The following is a 26,897-nucleotide window of genomic DNA, read 5'->3' as shown; positions in this document are numbered from 1 at the left end:
CACTGCCATTATCCCTGCTGCGAGGTGGCAGAGGAAGGATCTCTCAATACCCCATCACCCCCGCTCCACTAGGACCTGCTAGGGGCTACCCAGGAGCTGTTCTGGTTTGCCAGCCCTCACTCAGGATTGTTTCGGAGCTCCACTGCGCTGTGGGCTGCAGCTCCTTATGGACTCCCGGGGCTCACCGCTCTCATGGGGGATTGTTCAGGTGTTTGGTTTTTTTTATTAAATACAACCTAGAAGCCAGACAGCCAGGGGTGGAGTGGCCGCCTCCTTCCCAGCTCAGCCTGGAGCATTAAAAAGAGGAGGGAAAAGGAAAAAAAAAAAGAAAAAGTCCCCCAGTGTTCAGATCAAAAACCCAAAAGAATAAGAACGCCCAGGAAGTTAGATCTAGGCAGACACTGTCCCTTCGGGCCGAGAGCGATGGTTTCCTCACCGTAAGGGGCGCTGGCTGGAACTCCAAGGGTCCCCCACTTTGCTCTTCTCTCCAGCTTCGACGACGCACCCCCCCACACACACACTCCCTTCCAGGGGTTCTTTGGAAAGTCACTGCTGTGGATGTTTGTCCATGGGGCAGAGGGGGCGGGCTGGCACGGACGCCCGGCCTGTTCCCCCACGTCCAGCCACCTTTCAGTAAATGACTTCATAAACCGTGGCCTTCTTGTCTCCCGAGCCGGTCACAATAAACTGGTCGTCGGTGGAGATGTCGCAGCTCAGGACCGAGGAGGATTCCTTCGACTGTGAGTAAGAGCGGGGAGAGGAGATGTTGCAAAGCAGCTCATTTATAAGGCCGTGGAGTGGTGCAGTGATTTATACGAGCTGGCCTTGAACTACTTAGCAAGGCCTCCAGGGAGACACTAGGCTGTGCTAGTTCAGAGAGCCGATTGCTTGAGGATAACAGATTAAGACAAATTTACTACTGGGCTAAAAACTGGTCTCCCGCAGAGACGGCCTCTCCTGCTGCTGCCCCAAGTTTAACCTCTTGCCGGGGCAAGCAACCCCCTTTGCTCACCTGGAAGATGCTGGCTCCATAGGGCGTCCTCCAGGCGTTCAGCAGATTGTCCTTCCCTGTGCTCACGAACCATTTACCTGCGGCAGAATGTCAGCACGTGAGCAGAACAGAGGGAGAGGGAGGGAGGGCTGGGCCAAGCATGTGGCCCCATCCCCAGATGAGTCACAGGATAGCCCCAGGACAAAGAAGTAGGTGTGGGGGGGGGGGCGGGGGGAGTAATGTCTCCCGACCCCCTGCACTGAACCAGAGTCGTGCACCAAACTTATACTCCAAAGCCAAACGAAGCAAAGGAAAAAGGGATCGCTCTGACTCAGGCAGAGCAATCGGTGGATTGACGCCAGTGGAGATACAGGTGAGGCGCTCATGCTTCAGGGAATACCAGGCTCGCTGCAGAAGGTCAGGAAGGCTCCTCTGCTTCCTCCTACCCCACTGCAGAGTTGCTTAGGTGCACGGTGCAGAAGGGGCTGTTCGCCTTTCTCTAGGGGCTCAGACATGGGACTCTGCTGGCAAGAGGGTCCCAGAGCAGAGGGGATATGGGACTGGGGCAGGACAGCTCCCTCCCACTGCAGGTGGGACAGTGGCATGGCTCCAGAGGCAGGACGCAGGCCTTCGTATGGAACCCTGGTACAAAAAGGGATTCACAGCTCCGCTCGGCCCAGGCAGCCCACAAGCGACTGTGCGTCCCTACCGCAGGAAGCGAATTTGAGGGAGAGGACACAACTCTCATGGAGGTGGAGCTGGTACTTGTCCGGCTTGGCCACATGCAGGATCTCCACGTTGCTGCTCTCCATGCCGACAGCCAGCCACTCCCCCGAGGGACAGTAACCCAGCGAGAAGATCTGGGGAGAAGGCAGAGTCAGGCCCCAGGAAGCGGGTCCCTGCCAGGCTGGCTCTCCAGGGGAGGAGCACAGGGCCCGCCCCCACCTGCTCGGGCTCTGCAGCGCCCCGTCACCCACCTACCTGGGAGCTGAAATCGTGCTGCTGCAGCTGGCGCCCCTCCCGCAAGTCCCAGCACCGCACCGTGTTATCCAGCCCCCCGGTCCACAGCTTGGTACCGTCATTAGAGATATCGATGCAGCTGGCGCCGTCCGTGTGGCCCTGGAACTGCCTGGAGGGGAGAGCACAGCCGTCAGGCACCGTCACCTGCTGCAGATTCGGGTCCTGTGGCCAGGGGACACCTCCCCTCTCCAGCGCTAGCCAGCTGCACCGCATTGCATCCTGGGAAGGGATGCCCAACAGGTGACAGGCATACCCCGGCGCTCACCTGACCAGAGTCTGGTTCTGCAGGTCCCACACCACGATGTTGCCGTCGCTGCAGCAGGAGAAGCAGACCTTGGCGTCGGGGCTGATGGCCAGGGCATAGCAGGCGGGCGCCGAGGAGGTCAGCTCCGCCTTGATGCGGGGGGTGGGCGCAGCCAGGTCCCAGATGGACAAGGTGCTGGCCTCCCCGCCCACAATGAGGCTGCGCCCGTCCGGGAGGAGCTTGCAGGAGCGGATGTAGTTGTCGCGGTTCTGGGGAAGGAAGAGGAGGTGGAGCGAAGGGGTCAGCTATGGCCATGGCTCAGATATCCGTTCAAGTCGTAGCCAGTGGCCAGTCACGGCCTCTCAGCTCCGGAGGGGACTCCCATGGGAGAAACCCCAGCAGATGGGCTGATGTGGGTGGTGGAGAGAGACCTGCAGCCCACACCCTCTGGAGCTTGGCTTCCAGCAGTGAACACATACACCCGGGGGGCCCAAGAGAGGGCCCTTGACTTTACTAGCACGTGATTGTTAATGCTTCATGCCCACAGCATCGGTTCTCCCCAGCAGCTGCTCGACAGACACGGCTGGTTCTGGCACACGAACAAGAGAAGCAACCATGCAAGAGCCTGCGGGATGGGGCTCCTGGCCAGGAGCAGATCAGTCAGGAGGGACACAGGCCCTTTTCCCAGGTGGGAAGGGCTAGTGGTCAGGACACTGGAGGAGACTTGGAGTCTATTCCCAGCTCTGCCATAGACTCCACGTCTGACCGTGGTCAAATCACTTGCCTTGCCGAGCCTCAGTTTCCTCACCTGTAAAACAGTGACAGCAGCACTTCCCTGCCTCAAAGGTGGTCACAGATTTTTAAGGCCAGAATGGGCCACTATGTTCATCTACTCTAGCCTCCTTCCTAACACAGAACAGAGAGCCTTACCCCAGTAATTTATGTACCACCTACAATTACTAAAATACAGATTTTCCCCTCTCCTGAGTTTCCCATGCAGCTTGAAGTGATCATGACTCATCCTCTTTCTTGTTTATGCATCAGTATCTTCAAGGTCAGCACAACTCCAGGGAGAAGATTTGTTACCAGACTGCTGCCTTAAGGCCAGCAGGAAAAGAGCGCTCTGGATTTTGCTGTTAGAAAGGGACATACTTAAAATCTAGTCAATGTTAGAAAGAGTTCCAGGTACTGTCCCTGCCTCAGGGGCCCCAGAATCCCATTTTCCAGGATGTCTCATTGAACAAGGGACTAAAAGACCCCACAAGCAAAAGCAGAAACTGACTACGGCCAATCCTGCAAACGCTTATGCAAGTGCTTAGCAAGGACGATATCCAGGGGAAACAGTGAAACTGGTTACGCACATCACTGGCAAAACAGACCGACTCATTTCCTGTCTGCAACAGTAATCAGTTCACCGTGTCCTAACATCTCAGCAAGGGAATAGTGTGGCTACATTTTCATTCTAACTAGATCATAATCAATCTGGGCAGAGCTTTGAAAGCCATGTGAACCCACCTCGATGCACAGGTCTAAGCTGGACTGTGTGTGTGTGTGTACGATAGTTGTGTGTGTTCACACAACACTGGGCTTGTGTGTGTTCCTCAGTTGGGGTGCATACTACTGAAGGATTTTTGCCCTTTGTACATGCATCGAATCTTTTATCTAAGAATCTGAGAGTGCTTTATAATACCACTTTTCATCCAAAATCTTAAAGCATTTGACAAAGGAGATCAGTATCATCACTCCTGTTTTACAGATGGGGAAACTGAGGCATAAGGAGGCAGCATGACTTGCTTGTGGTGACCCAGCAGGCTAGTGGCAGAGCGCGCAACAGAAGCCCCCCTCCCCAAGACTCAATCTAGCACACAACGCACTAAAGCCATACTGCTTGATTCAAGGCCCAGCTCTCTAAGGAAGTAGGCTCAGTTATATTAGCCCCAATTTACAGATGGGTAAACTAAGGCACAAACATCAAGTCATTTGTGCAAGGTTTAAAGGGAGGTGAAATTTGCAGGTGGGGTAAGACATGGAGCAGGGTTTAAATCTATGTCCATTATTTTTAACTGACTCACTGGGACACACACACACAAACACCTATACACTACTGCCAGAGGATGAAATGCACTGATGCGGAGAGACCAAGACATTCTGATGACAGGGGGCCAGGGAAGCACCTAAACAGAGATCCCTAGGCTGCTACTGGCCACCAGTGGTCACAAAATCCTTTGCATCCAGCACCATACTGAAGTACCAAGTGGCAAAGCTGCTGAGCCCAGATCCTCTTTGTGGAGTTTCTACTGAATTAACTTCCTGTCTTAAATTGTCGCATTAGCCCAGTGGCCATGTCCCACCCGAAAGGCGGCAGCTAGAAGCGATGGGATGAGGGGGAATATTCAGGCTAATCTGCAGACAACTTCCCATGTGTTTCTCTGGGTGGGAACTTTGCACCTGCAGTTCACTGGGTCTCCAGAAGCACCTCCCTTACTCATCTCGGGGAGCTGCTTAAATACAAGATGTCCACTGAAATGCTTCCCTAAGCCGGACACACCCATGTGCACCCACAAACACTGGAGGCTGCATCCAGCCTGGCAGGGTCTGTCCCCCCCCGAGGCTGCAGTGGAATTCCGAGGAAGTAAAGAACAGAGACGCCAAACTGGGTCATTTAACCCAGTATCCGACAGCAGCCAGTACCAGAGCGTCAGGGGAGCGTGTTCAGAACAGGACAGCGGGAGTGATCCACCCCGGTCTTCCCCTCCTGGCTGTCGGAGGTTTAGGGCTGACCCGAGCACGGGGTTGTATCCCTGGCCATCTTGGCTAATAGCCATTGATGGACTTAACCTCCATGAACTTAACTGGGTTCAAAAAAGAATTAGATATTTGGCCAGAACATCCTCCCCTGGCAGTGAGTTCCACAGATTGATTGTGCATTGCACTTCCTTCCATTTGTATTAAACCTGCTGCCTACTAATCCCATCAGGTGACTCCTGGGTTGTGTGTGTTATGTGAAGGGGTAAACACCACTTCTCCAAATCACTTTCTCTACACCCGTCACGACTTTATAGCTCTCTCCCATATCCTCTTTCTAAGCTGACCTGCCCTAATCCAGTTCTGCTTCTCTTGCTCTGCCTTCCAACCCTTCTCCTTACCAGGCAGTCCAGCTGCGCCACAGCTGTCTTGGTCCCAGGCTGCCCTACGTCCCACACCTTCACGCACCCCTTGCCCCCCGTGTAGACGTGCCGGGTGGAGTTGCTGATGGTGACGGCGCAGACCACCTCGCCGTGGGTCAGGGTGTGGAGCTGGCGGGCGTGCCGGGGGATGCTGGTGCCGATGAGGGCGTCGGGAGGGAAGGGGACCGGCTGCATCTGCCCGTCGGCGCTCACGTGGAAGGAGTAGGCGCTGCAGGGGGAGGGAAGCATCAGCAAGACCCAGTCCACTGCGCAAACTGGGTCCGGTTCTCCCTCCACTCCCAGAAGACACATGGCATTAATGAAAGCCCAGCATCAAACCCAACGCCTTCTCGAAGCCAGGGGGCTGGAGGTGATTTAAAGGGAAGGAGCCTGCTCAGAGCCCGCTCAGCATCAACAACTGGATCTGCTTTGCCATCCAGTGCCCCAGACTCACACTTGGCCAGGCTACGCTCAACATGGAGCACACAAGGGGAATCCCCACTCCCGGCACAGCCCACATCATCTCAGCTGGCGTGTGCAGCACTTACGGTTTGCCTGAGGTCCCCGCTTGCAAGCTGGCCGACAGCCCCGAGACACGCATGTGGCAGTGCGGGTCGTAGCCGACCTAGCCAAGCAGAGAAGAGAATTCCCTTCAGCCATCCGCAGGAGGAGGCTGGCCGCCGTCCCGCCACCCCCCAGCGCACTCACTAGAGGGGAGCGGCCGTAGCCAGCGGCTCCCACAGCTGCTGCTGCCCCGTTGAGCTGAGAGGACACCAGGTGCAGCCCTGCGTAGGCCCCAGCCCCGGCCATGTCGCCGTTGACGGAGGGGTGCGCCATGCCGAAGGCAGCCGGGTAGGAGCTCTGCATGGCCAGCGGGTTCCTCAGGCCCAGAGCTGAGAAAGAAGAAAGTCACAGAAATAGAGGACCAGCAGCAGCCAGGACCGGGGTGGGAGGGAGGAATTCAGGGCAAAACCAAGTTATGGTGTGAACAGGCCCTAACACACTGCGGTGCCTGGAGCAGCATTGCTGCCTGCACGCGGGGCTAGGCATGAGCATGGCCTTGCTTGGCGCCCGCTCTAGCCCAAAGGAGAGCAGGGCCACCAGCCAGGGTTTGCTCTGGCCACCTGCCGCAGAGAACGGCGCCACCATTTACAGGGGCCACAGAGCTGGCTCTTGCCGCCACACCTGTGCATTTTGACATTGAGCGACTCCCAGGTCATTTCTGCTTCCCGACGGCCGGATCGGCTGACGCTGCTGGCTGTGAAGCCCTGCCTTTGCCAGCGAGGCAGCATCCCCCAAGGGGTGCGCGCGAGCTCGTTCACGGATCCTTCCGCTGTGCGCTCGCTCAACCGCCCCCTGCACCTGGCAGAGCAGGCAATGTGCTCGAGGGGCACGGACAGGGGAGCTGCCTTGCTGACCGTCAGGCAGCCGGCTCTGCTTCGGCTGCTCCCTCTTCAGCCCTCGCGCTCAGCGAGGCTCCAGCCCCGGCTCTGGGGCTGCCCCATGGCTTTGGGAGCTGATTGCTGGGTATCTGAGCCAAGGTCTCATTCTCCCAGGACAAGGCCTCTTAGAGCCACCGGATTTGATATCGCAGAGGTGGAGGAGGCGGCTGCTGGAGCATCCTTTCCTCATCACACGACTGCACCCTAGCTGGGGTGCTCTGTCCCAGGAATGGTCCGTGGTGCCACCTCTCAAGACATGGGAAGCATCAGACTGGGGTCTAGTCCCCTGCACCAGGACAGGGCCAGAGCCGGCAGCCCAAGCCCAGCCTCCTGGGTCACCACAACAGGCTGATTTGCATCCAAATGCTGAGTGAATACATCTCGCTGCCCCCTGCCCCACGGTCACCGTAAGCTCCGTCCCCATCCCCAGCCTCCCGCTACCTAACGAATCCACCGAGGGCTTTGCTGCCCCCGAGCGGAACTGCTGGGTGGCGCTGCTGCTGCTGGAGCCTGGCACCGTGGCGTCTCCTTGGGAAGTCGGGGTGCTGGACTTCAAACCGGGAGTGGCGGCTTTCTCCACCTGCAAAGGAGAGAGACTCAAAACTCAGCTGCAGCAGCAGCCTGGAAACCCCCCGCCCCCATAGGCGCCGCCTTCAGTCAAGGCTTTTCTGGGCACCGTGGGCTTCAAACCCCTCCCACCCACAGCGCTGCAGCCCCCAGCTACAACCTGGCAGCCATCCAAGCCTCTGATTTACTGCTTGGTTGAGAACAGAGAGCCCAGCCTAGCTTCCCCCCAGGAGCCCTGGCCCCAAACACTGCTGGGAAATCAGGATGCTCCCCTGGGCACGAGAATGGGGAGATGGAGAGCTCTGTAGGGTGCTAGTCTAGATGAAAGCCTGGCTTTGGTTTAATTTCAGGTAGCTGCATGTTATCAACACACTGCCCTGGCACACAGGACCCCAGCAAGCCAAGCCAGCTACGTCCTTGCCCCCCACGCACAGAGGTTAGCACAGGAGCCTGGTGCAGTGGGGAGAAGGACCCTGTGACAGGCCAGCAAACCCACCTCACCCAGGGCAGAGGCCACTGCCAGAGGCCACCGCTAGGACGGCGGCTGCATGAGATGGCCAGGAAACACTGCCCTACTCTCTCCTTCTGGAGAGGGCAGCCTGGATCTGCCCTTGCAATGTCCTGCATGGCTGGCAGGGTGGACTCCTCTCCAGCAGAGCTCTCCGAGCACCGGCGGGCTGCACCCGGGGCTCGCGACAGGCAGAGCAGCTCCGCTCCCACCAGCGGGGGCACAAACTGCTCCGCTAGCATGAGGCAGAGCGACCCAGCTAGCTGCACCGAGGAGGCGGGCAACTCCTCCAAGCCAAGCCCAGCATTTGCTCCTGCTGGCAATCAGCGCAGCGGCCACGTGGGGCTGCTTTTACATGGTCACTTCCCGACCATAATGCCCTGCCCGCTCCTGCCCCCTCGAGAGAACAGGCAGCCAGTTTCAGAGCCCTGAAGTCTGAGCAAAGCCAGACCAGCTGTGCCCAGGACACGACTGTGTTGCAAGGGGGACAGCCTGCGTGGGCACACTGGGATTGCACTAGCTCGCTACACGGAGCGGAGGAGCTGCAGCAGCACAGGGCAGCAGGGTCAGTACCTAGGGGCCTGGGCAGGACCGTGCTGGGGGTGGCTAGCCCGTGCCGCTGCGGCCACACTGCTATTGCTAACCCGCTCAGAGCTAGCTCAGATACACCGACGTGTGCTGCCATCGCCCCTCGGAGGCCCCCATTCTGATCTCGTTCCACCCCATGGGAAACCGAGGTCAGGACGAAACCCGCAGGTCGGCACCAACGTGAGACACTCCGGCTCAGCCTGGCCCTCCCTTTTCGTGACGAGGGGAGTGTGCTTCCTCCCTACACCCTACTGCTCCCTGGATAGCAGGAAACCAATGAACCCCATCAAACACCCCCACCCTCACCTACCCCCAGCACATACCGTGGGCTCGTCCTTGCTCCGGGATGGGGAGGTGCTGCTGGACGAGGCCATGGAGGTAGGACTGAGTGGCACAGCCTCTTTCCGCTGCAACGGGACCTTGTCCACCCCGTTCTCACGGGAGGAGTACGAGTGGACGCTGTGCGGGGAAGAGGGGTCCTGTGGGACAGAGAGAGATCAACCGGCCTCAGGTGAGGGGCTCCGGCTGCTGACGGGTACAGGAGCCAGGCACCTCCCACAAAGCCAGCAGCGAACTCCATACAACCGCCAGAGGCAGGGTGAGCTAGCGGTTAGGGCAGGGCTGGGCAGACTGGGCCTCTGAACTCCTGGGTTCTGCTCCCAGCTCCAGGAAGGAGTGGAGCCTCGCAGATTAGAGAACTAGTCCAGACTCCTGGGTGCTCTTCCCAGATCTCCGGGTCTAGCGATCCGATCAGGACTCCTGGGTTCCACTTCCAACCTCTGCTACACAGTACTGCGACCTTAATCTCTCAGGGCCAGTTTTGTCTTCAGTAACAGGACCAGGCCCTGCCACAAGGAAGGTCTAGAGCCCAGCAGACTGAACCGCAGCCCATCTAAACGCCGAACCGAGCCAAGGCACGTTCCCGAGCACTGACCTCATCCACCACCAGGTTGTCCTCGCTCTTGTCCGCATCGCTGCCCTGAAACGCAGAGAGAGGCGCGTTCACACCCAGCAGCCGGCATGGTCCCACGCACAGGGCACTGCCCAGCTGGAGACAGGAACCAGGCTTTATCCCAATAAATCATGGCACCGCTTAGGCAGCATGAAGGCCTGCTCACGGCTTGGCACACACAAACCCAGCCTAGAAAAAGGAGCAGTAGAGGGGAGAGGCCCCCCACTACCTCCTCTGCCCCTCTGTCCCGGGAACACCCCCCCCCCCCCAACAGCAGCTGCAAAGAAGCACTCACGTAGTCCGTGACGAAGTCCTTCTCCTCGGCCTTCCTCTTCTTGCTGTTGCTCAGGTACTCCGAGATGGCTCGTACCCGCTCCCCATTAGGCAGTGCCAGGGAGCTCTGGGGAACGAGATGACGAGCAGCTGTGTTACAAAGCTGATACTGCAGGCCCAGGCTAACCCACCACCACCACCAAAGAGGGCTCTGCCCCCCGCCCTCCCAGCAGGATGGGCAGGGATAACGGCAGAGCCCCCTACCCTCCACCCCATGGTGCACAGGAAACGTTCCCACGAGGCCGCTGCCTTAGGACAGCTGGACTCTGCTCTGCCCACCTGCTCACGGGAGACCGAAGCCACTTAACCCCACCCTGGCTGCATCTCTCAAGCAGCACGGGATGAACTGAAGCTCTGTTCGCCTCCCCCACTAACCCCCAGGACAGCAATGGGGGCAGAGAGTAAAGCCGGAAGGGGGATCCGGCCAGGAGGCGACCTCCTGACTCTGGGGCATGCGCCTGCCCAGGGCAGCAGGAGCCTCTAGACGCAGCTGCTGCGCAGTTGACAGGCCCACACCGAGACATGGTTCCTCCAGACCAAGCTTAGGTCCCAGCTCCAGTTCACAGCAGAACGCAGGGGTGGGGGCAGCGGCAAGAGACTGGGTCAGAAAGATACAGGAGTGAACTGAGCTCCATGGCCCCCAGGGCTCCGTTGGCAGCTTGTGGCCACAGCCTACCCCCCCAGTTCCCACTAGCCAGGAGGCTGGGGCCCCAGAGGTTTGCGCAGGGCAGCAGAGCAGCTCTGTGGCTGTGGGGACGCACACAGCAAGCTTTGCAATCTGGGAGATATCCCCCGCCCCTGGATGTGATACTCCCAAGGCTGCTGGACCAAATGCCGTCCTCTTTCCCCTACTGGCAGGTCTCTGGGAACCCCCCGATTGGTGGGCAATAGGCTGCATTGCAGGAATGGCTCCAGTTCATCAGTTAGAACCCACAGCTCTGCCCTCAACCCCAGGTCATGGTGCCCCAGGCTTTGGCCGTCTCGGACTCGGGCACCTGGCAAGCCAGCTGCTCCTGCCACCCCAGCTCCAGCCTGTCTACAAGGCAGCTACCGGAGGCAGAGGCAGAAGGGGAGATCTAGGCTGGAAAGGTTCTCAAGGGGGTTAGTAAGGCACTGGCAAGTCCCTGTCTGGTCTGTGGCAGCCAGGGGGACACCCAGGAATGCCACTGGCAGAGAAAGGAAACTGCTCCTCCACTCCGATGTTAGCAGGAGCTAGGATTGCTGGCTTCCACTACTTGTATGACATCCCTCTGCCTCAGTTTCCCCATCACTAAACCAGGCATAAACTTCACCGGCTGCCCACGCACCAGGGGCTGCTGTGGCTCCAACACTGCCCTGGCATTAGAAGGGCGGTCCCAGCCCAACTGGAGTCAACAGGAACTGCACCCGTGCGGATGAGCTGGGACCCCACTCTCTGCACAGGGCATCAAGAGCTGCAGAAGGGGGAGAGCAGGGGTGGCAGGCAAAGGAAGAGGGAGATGAACCCGGCAGCCCAGGATGGGGAAAGTCTGGATTGCGGGGACCGGGAGGGCTGCCAGGGTCACAAGCTGCAGCAGCGCCAGCCTAAGCGGGAAGATTTTGCCCAGCTCTAGCCCTAGACATGAAGGGTGCGGCCCCTGCCCCCCAGAACCGTGTTCCAAGGGATGCACCGCTTTTGGAGAGCTAGAGGGCGGGTTCATGCGAAGCCCCCTCTTCCCCCCGTACGGGGGTGCCACGCACTGCCTCCCTCCCCGGGCAACGTGGGCGGGGAGTGGGGGAGGAAAGATTCAATCCACCATGACCTTGGCCGCCTGGCTGCCTGCCAGCTGCACGCAGCAAGGATGCTGCTCGAGGTTGTAACCCCTCTTCCGCCAGACCCACAACCTCCTCCCCCGCCCCGCCGGGAGGAAACCTTCCCCGCCCCCCCCCCCCAAGGCTAAAAGGAAGCTTTCAAAGGCTCCCCCAGTCTCCCTGGCCAAAGCCTTTCGCAGCTGGAAGGAACCAATAAGCGGAGGAGGAGAAGGAGGAGTACTTACGGGACCCAGGTCTCGCTCTGTCTCCATGGCAACACGGATCAGCAGCAGGGCAAGAAAGGGAGAGAGAAGAGGGTGCTGCTTTCAACTCCGAGCCCCCCCCCGCACACATATGCTCTCCTGCCCCCCCCCCATTCCTCTCACGGGGAGGCAGCATCTGCTGCTACCCACCTCTGCAGCTTGTGGACAGGACAGGCTGCTAAGCTGGTCCCCGAGACCGGCCCGGCATGTTACTGGGGCGCATGGGGTGCGGGGTCAGCTCCCAGGATTTGGAACCCAGGCAGTGGGGTGGGGACCTTCCCCTTCCTTGCTGGGGGCATATCTTGCACCCTGCACCACAGTGGCCACCCCAGGCCAGAGCCCTCCGCCCCAAACCCAAGTGTTTGTTGCACCCCCTGCTAGCGGCTGAGGAGTTCCCCCAGGGCGGAGGAGCCAGGCTGCTGCCTGAAATTGGCTGGAAAAGGCCCTCGCTGTAAGAGATCCCCTGCTGGCAAGGACCCAAGGGAAACTCAAAGCCCCTCCCCACCATGCAGCCTCCACCCAGAGGGCCCGATCCACCGATGCCGCACCCCGTGCCCAGTTGTGCTCTGGAATGACTGAGGCTGAATCTCTACCGTTTCCACCTGCAGCACTTCGTCCCGCCCAATCGCCAACCCCAGTGTCAAGACAGCAGGGTGCCCAGGGAGTCTGAGAACGGCTTTTACACTCTGTCCGAGGCTGGCCGGGATGGGGTTTAAACCCAGGGCTCTGCTCCCCCTGGCCAGACGTACCCCAGGTTCCCTACTCTGGAGTTCACCATCTCGACAACTGGGAAGTCAAGGTCAAGATTCCCTGCTCTCCCAAGCCCCTTTACCCCAGCTCTACCTCTGTGCTCGCTGTCGTGAAGTCCCCTGTCGTCCTTCGGGAGGAGCTGGCCCTGAGCTCCCAGAGCCCCGGACAGAGCCAGCAGCCCAGAGGCTGCACCGATGCTGGCGGGCTGCATGCTGGACGGGTGAGAGGTCAGCGGGATGGGAGGAGCGTGATGGGACAGGTGCTGCGCCTGGAGCTGATGCTGTGGAGAGAGAGCGTGGAAAGCCGGGAGGATGAGATGCCAGCGCCTGCTTTTCCTCACCCTGCCCTCAAGGGCCAGGCCAGCCTCGCTGACTCAAGGCTGAGAATCTGAGCAAGCCAGGAATCTCCAAGAAGCTGGCGACAGCGAGACGGACAGAGGCTCACTCCATCCGGGAAGGAACCAGAGGCCGCTGTCTGACAGCAGTCACAGGCTGGCCGGGGCCCAGAGGAAGTTTGCCTGGCCACTGCCGCCCATGTGGTACCTGCACTATGGACAGAGACATCAGTCCAACCCCTGGCACCACAGCTGCTTTAAGAAATAAAGGGAGAGGTCAGAACTACAGCTGTGGAAGGACATGAGTCTGGGCCTTTCCTGAAGAGGGCTCTCAGGTAACATCCCAGACAGGGTAACAGCAGCCAAAATAACCTTCCTGCCTCCGTCGCAGCTGTCTTGGCTTCCCCCAGCCACCTAAGGTATCACAAGCCAGGAGCCAGGTTCGGCTAGCAGCATGATTCACCATACACAATAATCCTGTGCTTCAGCCAAGCATCACTTTCTCCCTTCCTTGGTCACAAGCGAGTTTTGGATGGCTACTGTTGGGAAGATGGTGGCAAAAAAAATCTCTTCCCAATAAGGCCACTTGTCAATTTCGCTCGCAAACCAAAAACTAGACCCCAAACCCATTCCTTTCTCCAGCTGAGTTCTTAACGGCCCTTTATAAAGACAATTACAATCCACTTTGCATTCTGCACACTTGACTTTCTACATTTCTCTCTGTGGGGCCAGAGGAGTCTGTTTCACTCCTGTTTCAAGTCCTGTTTCATTTGCATTTTTAGGGCTGAAACACCCAGGTAGCAAACTGCAATACAGAAGAGTCTGTTTACACTGCAACAGAAAGCTTGTCAGAGAAGCACCTTGCTTAGCGTTCCTTTTTTATAAGATCGTTGTGGGGGTATGTGATTTATTTATTTATCTATCAATCAACACAGTAGGAATCTGGAGTCACAATATAGCTTGATTGTGTCCTCTCAAGTAAAAATAGGCATGGAAGGATCAGATTTTTGTTGGTAAATATTATTGTGCCAATATACACACACATTTTCCATTAGTATCGCTGGAAACACTTACAAACAGGCCAAGTAAGAAAAATGCTCCTTTGTGACCTCATTGTTTGATTTAAGAGTTTTTAATTCGTATATTTTGACACGTGAAGTGATGTTGGTAGTTTGTGTTTTAATGGTTATAAAGCTTTAACTTTTGATTCTCAGCATCTACTGCCAATTAATAAGTATTGGCTATTCCATCCATCATTTCCCACAACCGTGAAAATATAAATATATGTAAAAAAAGGAAAAATGCTTTAAAAGAATTGATATTATTCATCAAAATGATATATAAAAATATTGAATTCTGCCAAGCCTTCCTAAGAAGTGTTGATGTTTGTGGCTAAGTAACCCCTCAGAATCCTCAGCACCCAAACCTATTAAGCAACAGTAAAATAAATACACACACCAATTATCCACCTCTGCCATGATCCAGCTCCATCATTTTTAATGTATTCCTCCTAAGCAGCGCTCCTCTTAGATCCTCATTTGGGAGAGCCCCTTCCCCCCACCCCCTATTCTCCTGCACCATTTGTCCTGCTTCTCTGTGACATCCAGGTCTCTAAGCCTCCAACTCTCAGCTGTGTTCAGCCTTCCCATCACAGCTTGGGAGAGCCAAGCTGCCAGCCCTCCCTGCCGCAAGGATCCATAATGCTTCCTCGTCTTCTGTGCCGCACACTGGCCTCCGCGAACGCCACATTTTGTTCCAGACGCTCTGCTCGGCGTCTCATGCCCCCAATCCTTGGCATGCCGTGCCAAATCCAATTACCCTGTTCCATTATCGTTTTCACAGCCCTACGTTTAAAGGCTCTCATAATCTGCTCATTAAGTGCAGCTATGGAGCAAGTTGTCACCGCTCCTTTATTGGGTCCCGCTTTCTTCCTCCTGTTTTATTTCTGCCAGCGTCTCACGTGCTTCCCCTCCGCTCTCGGCCCCAGGACGGGATTATGCTTCCCTTATCCTCCCACCACTCAGTACAAAATCCCCCCCCCCCCCCCGAAGTCCCCAAGACGGCCAGCTGTGTGCCTCCATCCATCCACCCACCTGGCTGGCAACCGACCTGACACAGAGACAGCCCTCCAGCTTCCCCCCCACCCCCCCCGAGACACATTCACCAATTTTCAAGGGGGCTCATCTCTACGCTCGTCAACCCACGTCCCTGACCAATAGCTCTTCTCTGGCCAAGAAGGGGGCAGCCCAACCTTAAAATAATCCTAGGGTCCACGCCCAGTGGGGATTGAACGGGGCTGGGTTAACGCACTAGCCCGTCCGTACTGGAGAGGGGGTGGTTGACGCTCAGAGGGCATTTCCAGGGAATCTTTGGAGGCACGCGTTTTGCTGGCATCTCAGGAAGACGAAGAGAAAGGACCCTGCCCTCCAGTGAACGGCACTGACCACCCCCATCCTGCATGAATGGTGCATCTCGTGGGCAGAACACAGGTGTGGAGGACCTATGGAGTACCTACAGCACTGTCCCTTTACGAAACAACGCCCACCTCCCCCCAATCTGCCCTGCGCAGGGTTCCCTGAAGCTCGGAGACTCTGCTCGCCAGGGGCAGGGCAAATTTTAAAGGGCCAGGAACATCAATAAAGCATCTTAGGATTCTACCCCCTGCGATGGGCGGGGAGGGAAAGTTGGAGAGCAGGAGCTGTAGTAAGTTAAGGCAGCGGCTTCCCACCTTGCTGTTAGATGCCAGAGCTAGTGGAGTGCTCCCCTCCCCATCCTCCCACTCAGCTCATTATGGGATAGAAGCCACGTATCAGCCGAGGTCCCAGACAGGTGCTCCGAGATGCAGGAGAGGCACCACCCAGTGCCAGGCAAGCCCACATGTACCCTGCCTCGGACAGGCCAAGAGCCCCTCCCCACGGCCCCGGGGGCAGGAGACCGAGTTAAACCCCCGGAGGGGTGGTACACACTGTGGCCAGCAGCGGGGGACGGTCCACATACCCCGATTGCTGCGTTCAACTCTGCCATAGTCACCTGCTTGGCTCGTTCCACTGCCTGGACCACTTGCTGCTGATGCTGGGAGGAGACAAAATAAAATAAAAATCATCCTGTCACCTTTAAAAAGGCAGGGAAAGGAAGTGGCATGACCTGTCCCTTCCCCACGCGCAGGCGGAGGTGCCTGGCTTGCCCAGAGGTTGAGAATACAGCTTGAGATGTTTCAAGCCAGACCTGCCCAGTCTATACGAGCCCACACACCCCCTGCCTGTGGAGACAACAGGTTCACCTCACCTCCTGGGACAGGAATGGGATTAGCTGGGCACAGATGACGTTGAGCCGCTTGGCGATCTCTGTCTGGAAGGAGAAAACATGCAAACGTAAGCGACACCTGTGAGCTGCTCCTGTTGCACTTCCGTTCCCCCACAGGCTTGGGCCCCTGGGCAGGGCTCACCATGGTGTGCAGAGACCTTCAGGAAACACCCCCCCCCCGCCTTTCCTGCCAAGGGCTGCCTGGTGGCCTAGCCTCCAAGCCAACAGTGACCTGGAGCTAGGAGGCACTGTGCCCATTAGAGAGCCCAGGAGGAGGAGCTCAACCCCGTGTCCTGACCCTATTCTAACACAGGGGTTACCTTCCACCTCTAGAATCCCACTTCAGCCACCACACTTAAGCCCTGTTGTGCACCATCGAAAGCAGGGCAGCCCAGGGGGCCCCCAGGAGAATAAAATATTCTATAGTTTTGCCATTTTTGTTTTATGGAAGGGGCCCCCAGAATTGCTTTGCCCCAGGCCCCGTGAATCCCCTGATCAAAAGCTTTGAGCATGTCACGTGCAGATCCACTCACTGCCAGTGCAGCACGGCTGGTGCTAAGCAGTTACCACGTCCCATCCCAGATTTGGCTGCATTTCAAACAGAATTATACACAGATGGGTTCTCCCAGCACCAGGGAGCTCTCACACACATACACACCATCTGCAGCTCCGTCACTCCCCTCGCCGGAGAGGTAGGTAGGTATCACCCGTTTATTGAGGGCAAAACAGAGTGCAGAGCAGGGCCGTGACTGGCTCATAGGGTGACCGGATGTCCCGATTTTATAGGGACAGTCCTGATATTTCGGGCTTTGTCTTATATAGGCGCCTATTACCCCCCATTGCTGTCTGGTCACCCTACTTGCTCACGATCGCTGTGGCAGAGCTGTGAATAGAACCCCGGAGTCCTAGCCCCCCAAGTCACCTCTACGGCCTCTTCTGCTGTCAATGTGCATGCGTGCTGCCCCACGCTCCCCATTTAGCGGTACAGGGTGGGCAGCTCATGCAGCCATCACTCAGGGTGCAGCAGAAGCCAGTGTGACATGTGGATTCTCCTGCTCTGTGGAGCAAGTGGACAGCCACGAGCCGGACAAGCATGCAGGCTCCCGGGGCTCATTTCCTCCTCGGAGAGCTCCCTGGGAAAGGGGGAGTCTTGGGGGAGGCAGGCTGTCAGCTCTCTGGGACAGGGCCCGTTGTTTCATTGTCTGTGCAATGCCTGGTGCAGAGGGGAGCTGCTCGAGAACCAGGGCTCCCAGACGCTGCTGCAAGCCGAACACACACTAGTTCCCACCCCCAGCAGAAAGAGGACTCCTCAAAAGCCACTGACACACCAAAGCCCGTCTAGATGGAGGATATGACTCTCAAGTGAGCTCTTCATTCTTTGCTGCATCTGCGGCCCCCAGGGTAGGAGAGACACTTACCCGCTTAAATACCCAGCTCTGCCCCCTCCCTTGACAGTCACTCTCCATCCTGCGGGCTTCTTCCAACCCAGGCCCTCCAGACCCAGAAGAAGTCCTGCTGCCCAGCTACAATGAATGGGGGAAGGCAGAGGAACCCCTTCCTGAAAGGGTACCACGTGATCCAGAGCGCACCTGGAGGGGACAGGGGGGTCCTTACTGCACGGGACGCCTTTCAGCTTCTCGGGGAAACCAAGCAATGGTCACTCCTGGAGAGGTGAGGAACAGAGCCCCCTGCATCCCAAGGCTGATCCAAGCCAGTCCCTACAGACTCAGCCTACTCCATGTTCAGTGCTACTCCGGCCTTCAGGCGGGAAGCCCACAGCATCTCAGAAGCCAGAGCCGAGCATCCAGACCAGGTGCTGACATGCCTGCTATGTCCTACCCCAGAGAAAGCTCCCCCTAGATCCTGAGTGCAACCATCTCCCCACGACGGACAGCTAATGAGCCATGCACCGCCAAATTTCGGTGATAGCATCCTGCCCCCTCCCATGTCCTGTCAAGATGCCCACCCCCAAACATCTCCAAATCATTCTCCAGCCCTGCCAAGTGCTAATTGATGCTCTCGGTGGTTTGCCAGGAAGCCCTGGAGAGGTGCTCTCGTTACAGCTGCTGTTTTTCTGCAACACTTGAGTGCCACAAGCAATCAGACGGCCTGAACGCAGGAAGAGAGCAAGGGAGGGAGAGAGGACAGCACTGCACTTCAATCAATGCCCCAGCTACGAAGCTGGGCAAGGCCAGACAAAGCCTCCCCCGCCAACGTTCCAGCTTCAAGAAGCTGAAGAAAGCGGCGAATTAAAGGGACAGGGATCCCCTCAAACACAGGAGGGAAGCCAGGCTGGGGTGACCCTCACAGCCCCCACCCCACAAATCAGCTGGGGGGGAGGGCATTTCAACTGAGGAACCCCTTCCCAGAGCTGGTTCATTCACACTGCCCTGAGGCCTCTCTCTAGCATGACCCAGCTGTGGGGGAAGGGAAGGTACCTGGCACCCCAACTCTCACCAGCTTTGGGCCCGAAGCAGCTCTGCTCTTCTCAACGCTGGAGTGAAGGCAGCTGCTTCTAAGAAGCCACCACAGGCAGTGCAGGATGGGAGGCAAGCAGCCTCTGGATTTGACTCCCAAATCAAGAGACCTGCAAGGCCCTCGTGGGGGCATATGCCCGAGAAAATGACCCACTACAGCCCACTCAGAGCACGCTGGGCAGGATTCAAGCAGACAGAGAAGAGAACATCAGATCCACCCACAGGTGGCCAGAAAAGGGTCCTCACATCTGTGGGAGTCATATGGGCCCGAAGAGATGCTCAATACCTCCCCCTTTATTGCTATCTAATGGAGTGATCCTCATTCAAGCCACATGCCGAGGGGGCCTACCGGAGATCAGTCAGAGGCCGCGCAGCCTAGCAGATAGGGCACCAGATTGGGAGTCAGGCCAGAGACCTGGGAAAGTCACCTCCCCACTCTGGACCTCCATTTAGACTGCAAGCTCTTCTGGGGAGGATTGTGTGTGTCCATCCAGCATCTAGCAAAGTGGAGCCCTGATCTCAGCTGGAGCCTGTAAAGCTGATGATCCTGTCCTAGATCTCTCTCACTCATGAAAAACAAAGCCAATAGCCATGTGCTCTCTGCATTCCCCCTCCCCTCCCAGCACCAAAAAGGAAACAACCCCTCCCCTCCCCGATACACACCAGCCCCCAGAAAAAAAAAAATTGGCAGCAGGAAGTTTCTGGGAAGGATTTAGCCATCTCCTGGGGCCAGCAGTGATGGATTCTCCTTCCTAATGCACTGATGGGCAGCCAGCTCCTCGGGGAACGCTGCCTCCAATTCGCTGCCGCTCGTTAATGTGCAATTTACTGGCACTTTAACGCTCTCAGCATGAAAAATGATCACGCTGTTTTCAGGGCTTTTTCTCTCCCCCATCTCCTTCGCTTGCTAGTCTGGGTGGAAAAGTCCAAATCCAGGCAGATTTGAGGGTTTTTCCTGGTACAAACAACATACCAAAAATATCATCTCGCCGGGATCTGCCTGCATCTTCTCCCACCTGGCCCACAGCAGGGTTTATGGTGCTACATGGAGCAGCCGTTAAAAGAAAATCCAGCTCCTCCAGCCACAGTGCAATGAATCCCCTGTTGAATGCTTCGGGACCAGGGCTTCCTTCCCAGTCCGGGAGCCAGCCAGAGAGAAGAAAGCCATTCCAATAGAGCTTGGCCCGCACCCACCGGCCTCTTCAAAGCTCCGACACAAGAAAGCGGCACACGACACGAGGGAGAAACCAGGTGGCCTGGGGAGAAGGAACGGCTTAACTAGAGCGTCGCGCCCGGTACTGAAGAGTGGCCAGGGTTAAAAGGGATTGGACGGGTCGGTTGAGAGCTGGCGGGATACAGAGCCTTTTGACCGGGTTGCCGGTTCGAAGTCAGCCGGAGGGCAGCAGCAGCGGCGAATCCCAGCACGCCATGGTGACGCCAGAAGAAGCGGATTGCCCTCGTCTCGCTCCGAACAGACGGCTGTAGCCAACGCAGCTACCCCCAGCTTCTCGGCCGTCTCAGCAGAGGGGCTAAAGACAGCGCGGCACCAGTCCCTTGCAGCTCAGAGGACTTTGGTCCCCCAGCCCCTGAAGACTCCACCTGGCCAGGTGGCAGCACGGCCAATCCCACAGTAACCACCCGCTAGGCGCTCGAGACAACGGCGTTTTGGGATCCTTCTCTGAGCTTACTGAGAGCAGGGCGGGAGACCCGGCTCAGCGAGATGCGCTTTGGGTGGGCTCCTCCTTTGGCCGGCCCATTCAGCCACTCATCCTTTTTATTAACGAGACTCCTTATTGAGCATTAAGTTAACGACGCGCTCTTTATGCCAGCAGCTAGTGGCGCGCGATAAAGCAAAATAAAATAGGGCTTGTGCGGGTTGGCAGAGGCAGCGGGCCAGGGAGGTGGGAGCAGACAGCGGGCCCGGGGCATTAGGTTGCCTGCTGGAGAGGCGGGGTGGGAACGGGACAAGGCCTAGAGGAAGGCTCCACTTGGGACGATGAGGCAGCCATGCAAAGGAGAGGTTCCGTCTCCTCGCAGCACCGACAACCTGCGACCTTCGGCGCGGGCAGCTCCCATTTCTCACACGAGGGCCATTGGCTGTCAGAGCGCAGACTTACGGGCCCTCGTTAAAAGTGCAGACAGCACGCTGGCAGGCGGCCAGCGGCACCTGGAATCGGCAGTAAATCCTGCTGTCTGCGCAGCGCTGCAAGCGAGCAGCCAGATGAAATGGGGGAGAAGGGGGAGCAGAGCTGTGTCCGTTTCCCTTCAGCTCTCAGTCTCCCGGTTGGCCTTTTCCTTCTGCTGGGAAGGCAGCACAGAAGCAAGCCGGCTCCGCAAAGCCAGGGAGCAGGGCAGCCGTCAGTGCAACCCGGAGCTAAGGCTGCCCCACCACATCCCCCAGTGCTCCCGAGGTGAGGGGGGACAGCCTAGTCTTGGCTGCAGCCGGGTCTCCGAACCAAACACAAACCTGGCACAAAGCTCCCAAGAGAGACACCCGTGCAACAGCTGGCCGGGCCAGGGGGGCGCGAGTCCACCAGGGTCGAGGGTGAGGCGGAAGGGATGTGCCGGCAAAGGCACACGCTGCCAGACTCCTATGCAGCCTCTTTAAAAATAGAGAAGAAGAAACCTTCTGTCTCAGAGCAGCTGGTAACCCAGCGCAGTGCAAGGCGGGGGTGGGGGCGTGAGGCGAGGAAAGCCTGATGGCTTCTGAGGCCCTGGAGTCCCCTCCCCACACCCACCTCTGCTCCCACACAGGCTCCCCGATACAGAAGCCGCATGGCCACTGCAGATAGCAGGGCAGATCTGGTAGCAATGGGAGAAGATCCAACACTTGGCCCTTCCTGGGCATCACAGGGCCTCAGGACGCTTGCCAGGCCCCCAGGCAGCCCCGGCGTAGCCGCTCACTGGAGCTCACCAAGAGGCTGGTAATGAATTATCTGACAGCTTCCACTCCAGCTCGCACAGCCCAGTTCTCACCCGTCTTCCATTCATTGGCTGAGTGCCCAAGGGCTGCCTGGCTTAGCTCAGGGGTCCCACGACGCCAGGTCCCCGGACTGGATAAGCGGCACAGCAGCAAAAGTCAAAGCCCGCCTCCCACAAGTGCTTGAGCACGCAGGCCCAAAGCCCATCTTCCCCGCATGCTCGCTGAGTTTCCCCAGCACCAGGCAAAGGCTCAGTGGACACCCCTGCCGCAGGAGTGCACGAAGACCACCCCTGTCGGCTAGAACTACCCCCATATCGCAGGGGGAGGCAACACCGAGGGACCATCCCAAGGGCACTAGGCAATTCAGTAGCAGAGGCGGAAATGGACTCCTCCACTCTAACTCCGCAACAGAGGAGCTGCCCCCATCCCATGTAACATGGGAAAGGCAGGGTGGAACCCACACCCCAAGCTGTGTTTTGCAGAAGGAGAAAAGCAACTGGATTGGGTTTATCTGGGACGAGGATGGGCTATGAAGCAGGAAGCAAAGGGTGAGCCCACCGGGGGCTACCACAGGCAGCTGGCAGGAAGACCAGGCATGCCAGAGACTCACCTGTTTGTGCATTTCGATGTTCAGGCCGTAGGACATTTCATAGTACTGCAAGGGAAAGAACACGGCGTCACTAAGGGAGACGCACGGCTAACGAGCAAACCACCCACTGCAAAGTTCTCTACAGCACAGGCGTGCGAGGTCAGCCTCGCCCCAAATTCCTGCATTATCGGGACCTGCTGGGATCAGAAGATACTGCTCCAACTCTCTCTGCAAGGCACGGGGCGAGCTCTCCCCAGCACCCCACCCCACGGAACAGAGAAACAATATAGCAACCAGGACAGTCGTCTTCAAACACAAGCCCCACGTTCTAGGCAATCTCTGCTGCTCACCGTCTGGCTCGATTTCTCTTCCAGCAGAGAGGAGAGAGATGGAAAAGGGAAACTAACAGGCAGATTCCAACCCCTTCCCCTCCCAACTTCAGCAATAAGAGCAGAGATGGGGCTGTACCCGCCTGTCAATTCCCTCCCCGCACAGCTTGGGGCCCAGTAAATCATCAGACCAGCGCTCCCTCCCACCCTCTCCAGCAGCAATAACACGCGGCTGGCTGAAAGCCATCAAAGCAGAGCTCAGCCGCACTCATCTCATGAGTGAGGTCACCCAGCCAGATCTCCGGGGGCAGGCGCAGCAGCCCAAGTACAAGCCGGTAGCCAAGGAAACCCAATCCGGCTGGTCTTTCGCTCGCTCCGAACGCTGGGAAAGGGGAGCGCCACCCCACACCCCGCTCACCATGACATAATGTCGCTGGATTTCTGTTTTTTCTGTTGCCAGTTTTTCACATTCTAACTTCAAGCTGTAAAAATAAAGAGAGAGAGAGACCCCCCCATCCACCGCCCCCCACCAAGAGAACAAGGGTTAGTCGGCGGCACAGAAGCCTAAAGCCTGAGTTTAAGACTTATGCAAAACTTTAGTTTGCCAACCCCTAGCCCAGAAAAAAGAGTGACTGGGCAGAATCCATTCCAGTCCCATCTGCCAAGAGGTAGGGAACTGGAAAAGGGAGTGGGGGTGGGAGGGGATTCAGGCAGGCGCACAGGAAGGAGTGTGTGTCATGGGCTTCCGTGCTCCAAGGAAACAGGTTGCAGAAAGTTTCAATGTTCCCTCATCTGCTTTCCAAATGTAGCAGGCTACAGAGCAGGGGGTGCATTTAGGGATTGCTCAGCCTGGCAACAGAACAGGCAGGAATCTGGACCTGGATTACCAGACACACAGGGGGAAAGCCCAGGCCCGTGTTGGGATAGAGCCGAAAGCACAGGAGCACTAGACGGGTTTTTGGGCAGTGCTGCCCAAGAAGAGCATTTCAAGGAACCGAGGTGGCTTCTTACACTCTTGCTACACGTATGGTTCAGTGCCCGTGCCAGCGTGGCGTGCCACTTCCCACCCACCTAGGCTTAATGCCCAGCGTGGAGATAGAGGAGTATTTTGTGGCCAGCCCAGTTAAAGTGGCACTGCTTCTCGCTGGCGCAGTGGGGCTTGGCGGCACGTTACCTGTGGTATTGGTTTTGCAGGAACTGGAATTCTTCCTTGATCCGGTCCAAGGTCTCCGGGTAGGTCAGTTTCAGGGACTGAGGGGTTGTGGAAACCGTGCCGGCAGCTGCCGAAGCCACAGCAGGTGCCTGGAGATGAGCCTATGGTGGAGGGCATGGAAGGAGGAGGGCAGTCACTGCAACATGGCCATGCTATTCACGCAGCCTGCAAGAACCAGGCTCTTGGGAGGGGGACAACGACCGCAGAATCCCCAGTCCCAATTCCTGGGGCCACCAGCCCCACACCTGACTGTCACAAGGCAGAGACAGAGAGCAGGCATTCGTGGGAAGGGGACAGCTGAGGGAGAATGGACACAAAGGAAATCAGCTCCTCGAAGGACGATCCTTTGCCACCTTTGGTCCCAGCTTGACAGTCAGGGTTTAATAGCCAAGCTGGAGAAGACCAGCACTAAGACAAACGCAGGCTGTACCATTAGAGGGGTCTAAACCCAAGCTCCATCTAAGCCCTCGACATACGCAGAAGTTACACCAGTTTTAAGTGGATTTAGCTAAATCAGCGCAACCCTCCTGTATAAAAACTGGCCATTCAGTTTATCTTAGATCCTCTTCCTAAAAGAAACCGGAAAAAGCATGTCCATGCCGCCTTTCGCACCGGTTTAAATTCACACTTCAAGCTATACCAGCGGGACTCTCACGCAAAGGCAGAAGCGCAGATACTGGCAACAACCGCCTCCTCCCTCTCCTAGGTGGGGCAATCCAGACAGGGCGGCCTGCAGGGATGTGGTGGGGCGAGGGGCTCAATTTAGTGCAAGTAAGGAACACCCCAATGCTGCTCCCCACACTGGGCCTATGGGAACGGAGTCTAACCGGGGCACTCACCGGGGGGCGGTTTTGGGGGAACATCTTTGGAGCAAAGCAAGCCTGTAATCCCAGCCTTATCTTACTCCACCACTCCCGTCAGGGGGTCCTCTCTCAGGGCCCAGGCCCAAGGATGCCGGCCAGCTCCAGCACGGCTATGGACTCTGAAAGAGACAGGGACAGTCACGTTCCAGACAAGGAAACTCAAAGGAGGAGGATCCTCTTTATTCCTTCCCCGCCAAACCCCCACTACCACCAGTCCTACTACAGCCAGCCACAGAGCCATTGCTTCTCATCTTCCCTCATCCCGTGGGAGGAGAAGGTGAGATCCAACCAAAAAATGCTTCTTAAATTTCAATAGGAAGGTCTCTGCCTTACACACCCCTTCTCCATGCATCCCAGTACAGCAGTGCCCTCAGCCAGAGGTCCCTTCCCCAGCCCCCAACAAATATCTCACCCATTGGCCCACCTATTCAGCAAGCCCACACTCACTCAGTCACAGACTCTCAGGATCCAGCTCACCCTGATCTAAATTCCAGCACCACCAATCCAGACGCTCCTCGCCCAGCTCTGTCATTAAGATCCCACCTGCCACCCTGCACCCCAAGCACCTGGCTGGCCCCCACCACTGAAATAGCTAGGCCCACCGGGCTTGGCTCCCGTGGTTCCCTATGCACCCCCTAAGTGCCTGTGTCCCATCTATGCACCCAGCCTGCAAGCACCTCTGCCAGCCCTGCCCAGGGAAGGAACTCAACCCTCTTTATGTAGGTCAGGCCCTTGACCCAGACTGCAAGGCACTCCCGGGCAATGCCTCTCCCTAGCCCAGGCCCATGCAACACGCCACGAGCATATGTCCATGCACGGCCATGAGCTGGCAAGGAATACAGGCCCCCCCAACCCCATCCTTGCAGGCTCCCCTGCTCCTAAAGGAAAAACCCAGCAACCTGGGCATCCCCCCTCTCGTGCCCCCTCCATGGCCACCCTAGACGATATTCCCCACTTACGGCCGCCCCAGGAAAAGCTGCTCCACCAAACGTCCTGCCTGCACCCCAGCAAGCACCCCTCCCCGGCGAGCCAGCAGGCACCCCCTCCCTTGCACCTCCAAAGAGTGCCCCCTCCCTCGCCCCCAAGTGCCCCCCACTCTTTCTCCTGCCCCCCCCGAGAACGTGCCCCCACTCCCCAGCTCCCCCCTCCATGCAAACAATGGGCCCTGCCCCTCCGCAGCAGGTAGAGCCCGGCGGGCAGGGAGCGGCCCCGCCGCCCAGCTCCAGCTCCCGCCCCCGGGGGACTCACCGCGCCGCTGGCCCCGGGCGGCTGCACCCAGCGCAGGGGGGGCGGCCGGAGTCGGGGGCTGCCCGCGCGCTCGCTCCCGGCCGGCCTCGGCCCCCGCCGCAGCGGCAGCAGCAGCAGCTTTGCCGGGGGAGCGCGATCAATGAACTAGCGCCAGCTCCACGTGGGGCCTGGCTCGTGCGGGCAATCGCCGACCCGGCTGGCCAATGGGAGCGCGGCGGGAGCGGCCCGCCCCCACGTGGGGCACGGCTCGGCTGCCGCCGATTGGGCGGCCGGGACCTGCCGCCAGTAGGATGTGTCAATCTGTGGAACGCGATGTAGCGGAGAGGAAGGTTAACCCTTAAAGGGGCAGGAGCGCCCAGTTAGGGAGAGAAAGAGAGAGAGGTGTGTGTGTGTGTGTGTGTGTGTGTGTGTGTGTGTGTGTGTGTGTGTGTGTGTGTGTGTGTGAGAGATGTGCAAAGAGAGCGAGGGTGCGTGTGAAAAGATGAGAGAATGAGTGTGCAAGAGAAATTGAAAGAGTAAAGTGCAAGAGCGCACAGGCGAGGTTCCACGTGCAAGAGCGTGCAAACTAGACTGTATGCACAAGAGCACGCGGGCACTATTGCAGGTGCAACAGTTATTGGTTGGCTGAACAGCAGCATGCTGTAGAAGGGAGTTATGTGCGGAAGGAATCTGGCCTGTGTTGTGTGGAAGCTAACATGTCAAGTGACTGATTTGGGTTGTGTAAGTGTATTGTGCATATGCCAATCATTGACACTTGGGCTGTATGAATGAACAAGACTAGGCTCCTATTACCCCCCACCCCCGTCCCTATTTTTCACATGTGCTGTCTGGTCACCCTAAACAAAACAGACAAAGATGAGAGAATGACCATGAGAATCTGCATAGAGGGGATTTCCAGAGCTGTATAGGGGATGGCTGCATTTTGGGTGCACGATATGATGTGCGGCATGTGTATGTCATAACACAAATGAGTTATGTGCCCATGGGTTTTATCTCTGAGTGAGCGATGAGCAAGCAGGAGGT

At 57.6% G+C, this 26,897-nt stretch overlaps 1 protein-coding gene across 4 annotated transcripts; it reads right to left on the bottom strand.

Moving 5' to 3' along the window:
* Nucleotides 1-25,930, bottom strand: LOC115638837 (transducin-like enhancer protein 1). Of its 4 annotated transcripts, none has more exons than XM_030540846.1 (22): nt 25,875-25,930; nt 24,603-24,745; nt 23,725-23,864; nt 22,969-23,032; nt 22,243-22,287; nt 21,177-21,311; nt 16,215-16,277; nt 15,927-16,001; nt 12,689-12,875; nt 11,828-11,844; nt 9,775-9,879; nt 9,462-9,506; nt 8,851-9,006; nt 7,306-7,444; nt 6,131-6,315; nt 5,971-6,047; nt 5,402-5,651; nt 2,277-2,524; nt 1,973-2,120; nt 1,701-1,851; nt 1,013-1,089; nt 1-738 (listed from the first exon to the last, which is right to left on the bottom strand). In XM_030540846.1, the coding sequence occupies exons 2-22, from the start codon at nt 24,624-24,626 to the stop codon at nt 631-633; spliced, it is 2,439 nt and encodes an 812-aa protein (XP_030396706.1). In that variant the 5' UTR covers nt 24,627-24,745; nt 25,875-25,930; the 3' UTR covers nt 1-630. The 4 variants fall into 4 exon arrangements, with proteins under 4 accessions (XP_030396706.1, XP_030396707.1, XP_030396708.1 ...); XM_030540847.1 differs by having other exon boundaries at nt 15,960-16,001; XM_030540848.1 differs by lacking the exon at nt 21,177-21,311 and having other exon boundaries at nt 3-738.
* Nucleotides 25,931-26,897: the final 967 nt, after the last annotated feature.

The sequence above is a fragment of the Gopherus evgoodei genome, chromosome 22 (genome assembly GCF_007399415.2).
Source record: "Gopherus evgoodei ecotype Sinaloan lineage chromosome 22, rGopEvg1_v1.p, whole genome shotgun sequence".
Classification (NCBI taxonomy): Eukaryota; Metazoa; Chordata; order Testudines; family Testudinidae; genus Gopherus; species Gopherus evgoodei.
The sequence above is the reverse complement of the archived record's forward strand: the minus strand, read 5'-3'. Positions and strand labels throughout refer to the sequence as shown.

What these genes read in the sequence shown, in the direction of transcription:
- LOC115638837 (XM_030540846.1), bottom strand. Translation starts at nt 24,626, where the DNA reads ATGTTCCCCCAAAACCGCCCCCCG. An exon ending in TCCCATTCCTGTCCCAGGAG is followed by an intron (nt 16,002 to 16,214) that starts GTGAGGTGAACC and finishes GTCTCCTCCCAG; the next exon opens with CATCAGCAGCAAGTGGTCCA. An exon ending in GCCCTCGGTGGATTCGTTAG is followed by an intron (nt 6,316 to 7,305) that starts GTAGCGGGAGGC and finishes CTTCTTTCTCAG; the next exon opens with CTCTGGGCCTGAGGAACCCG.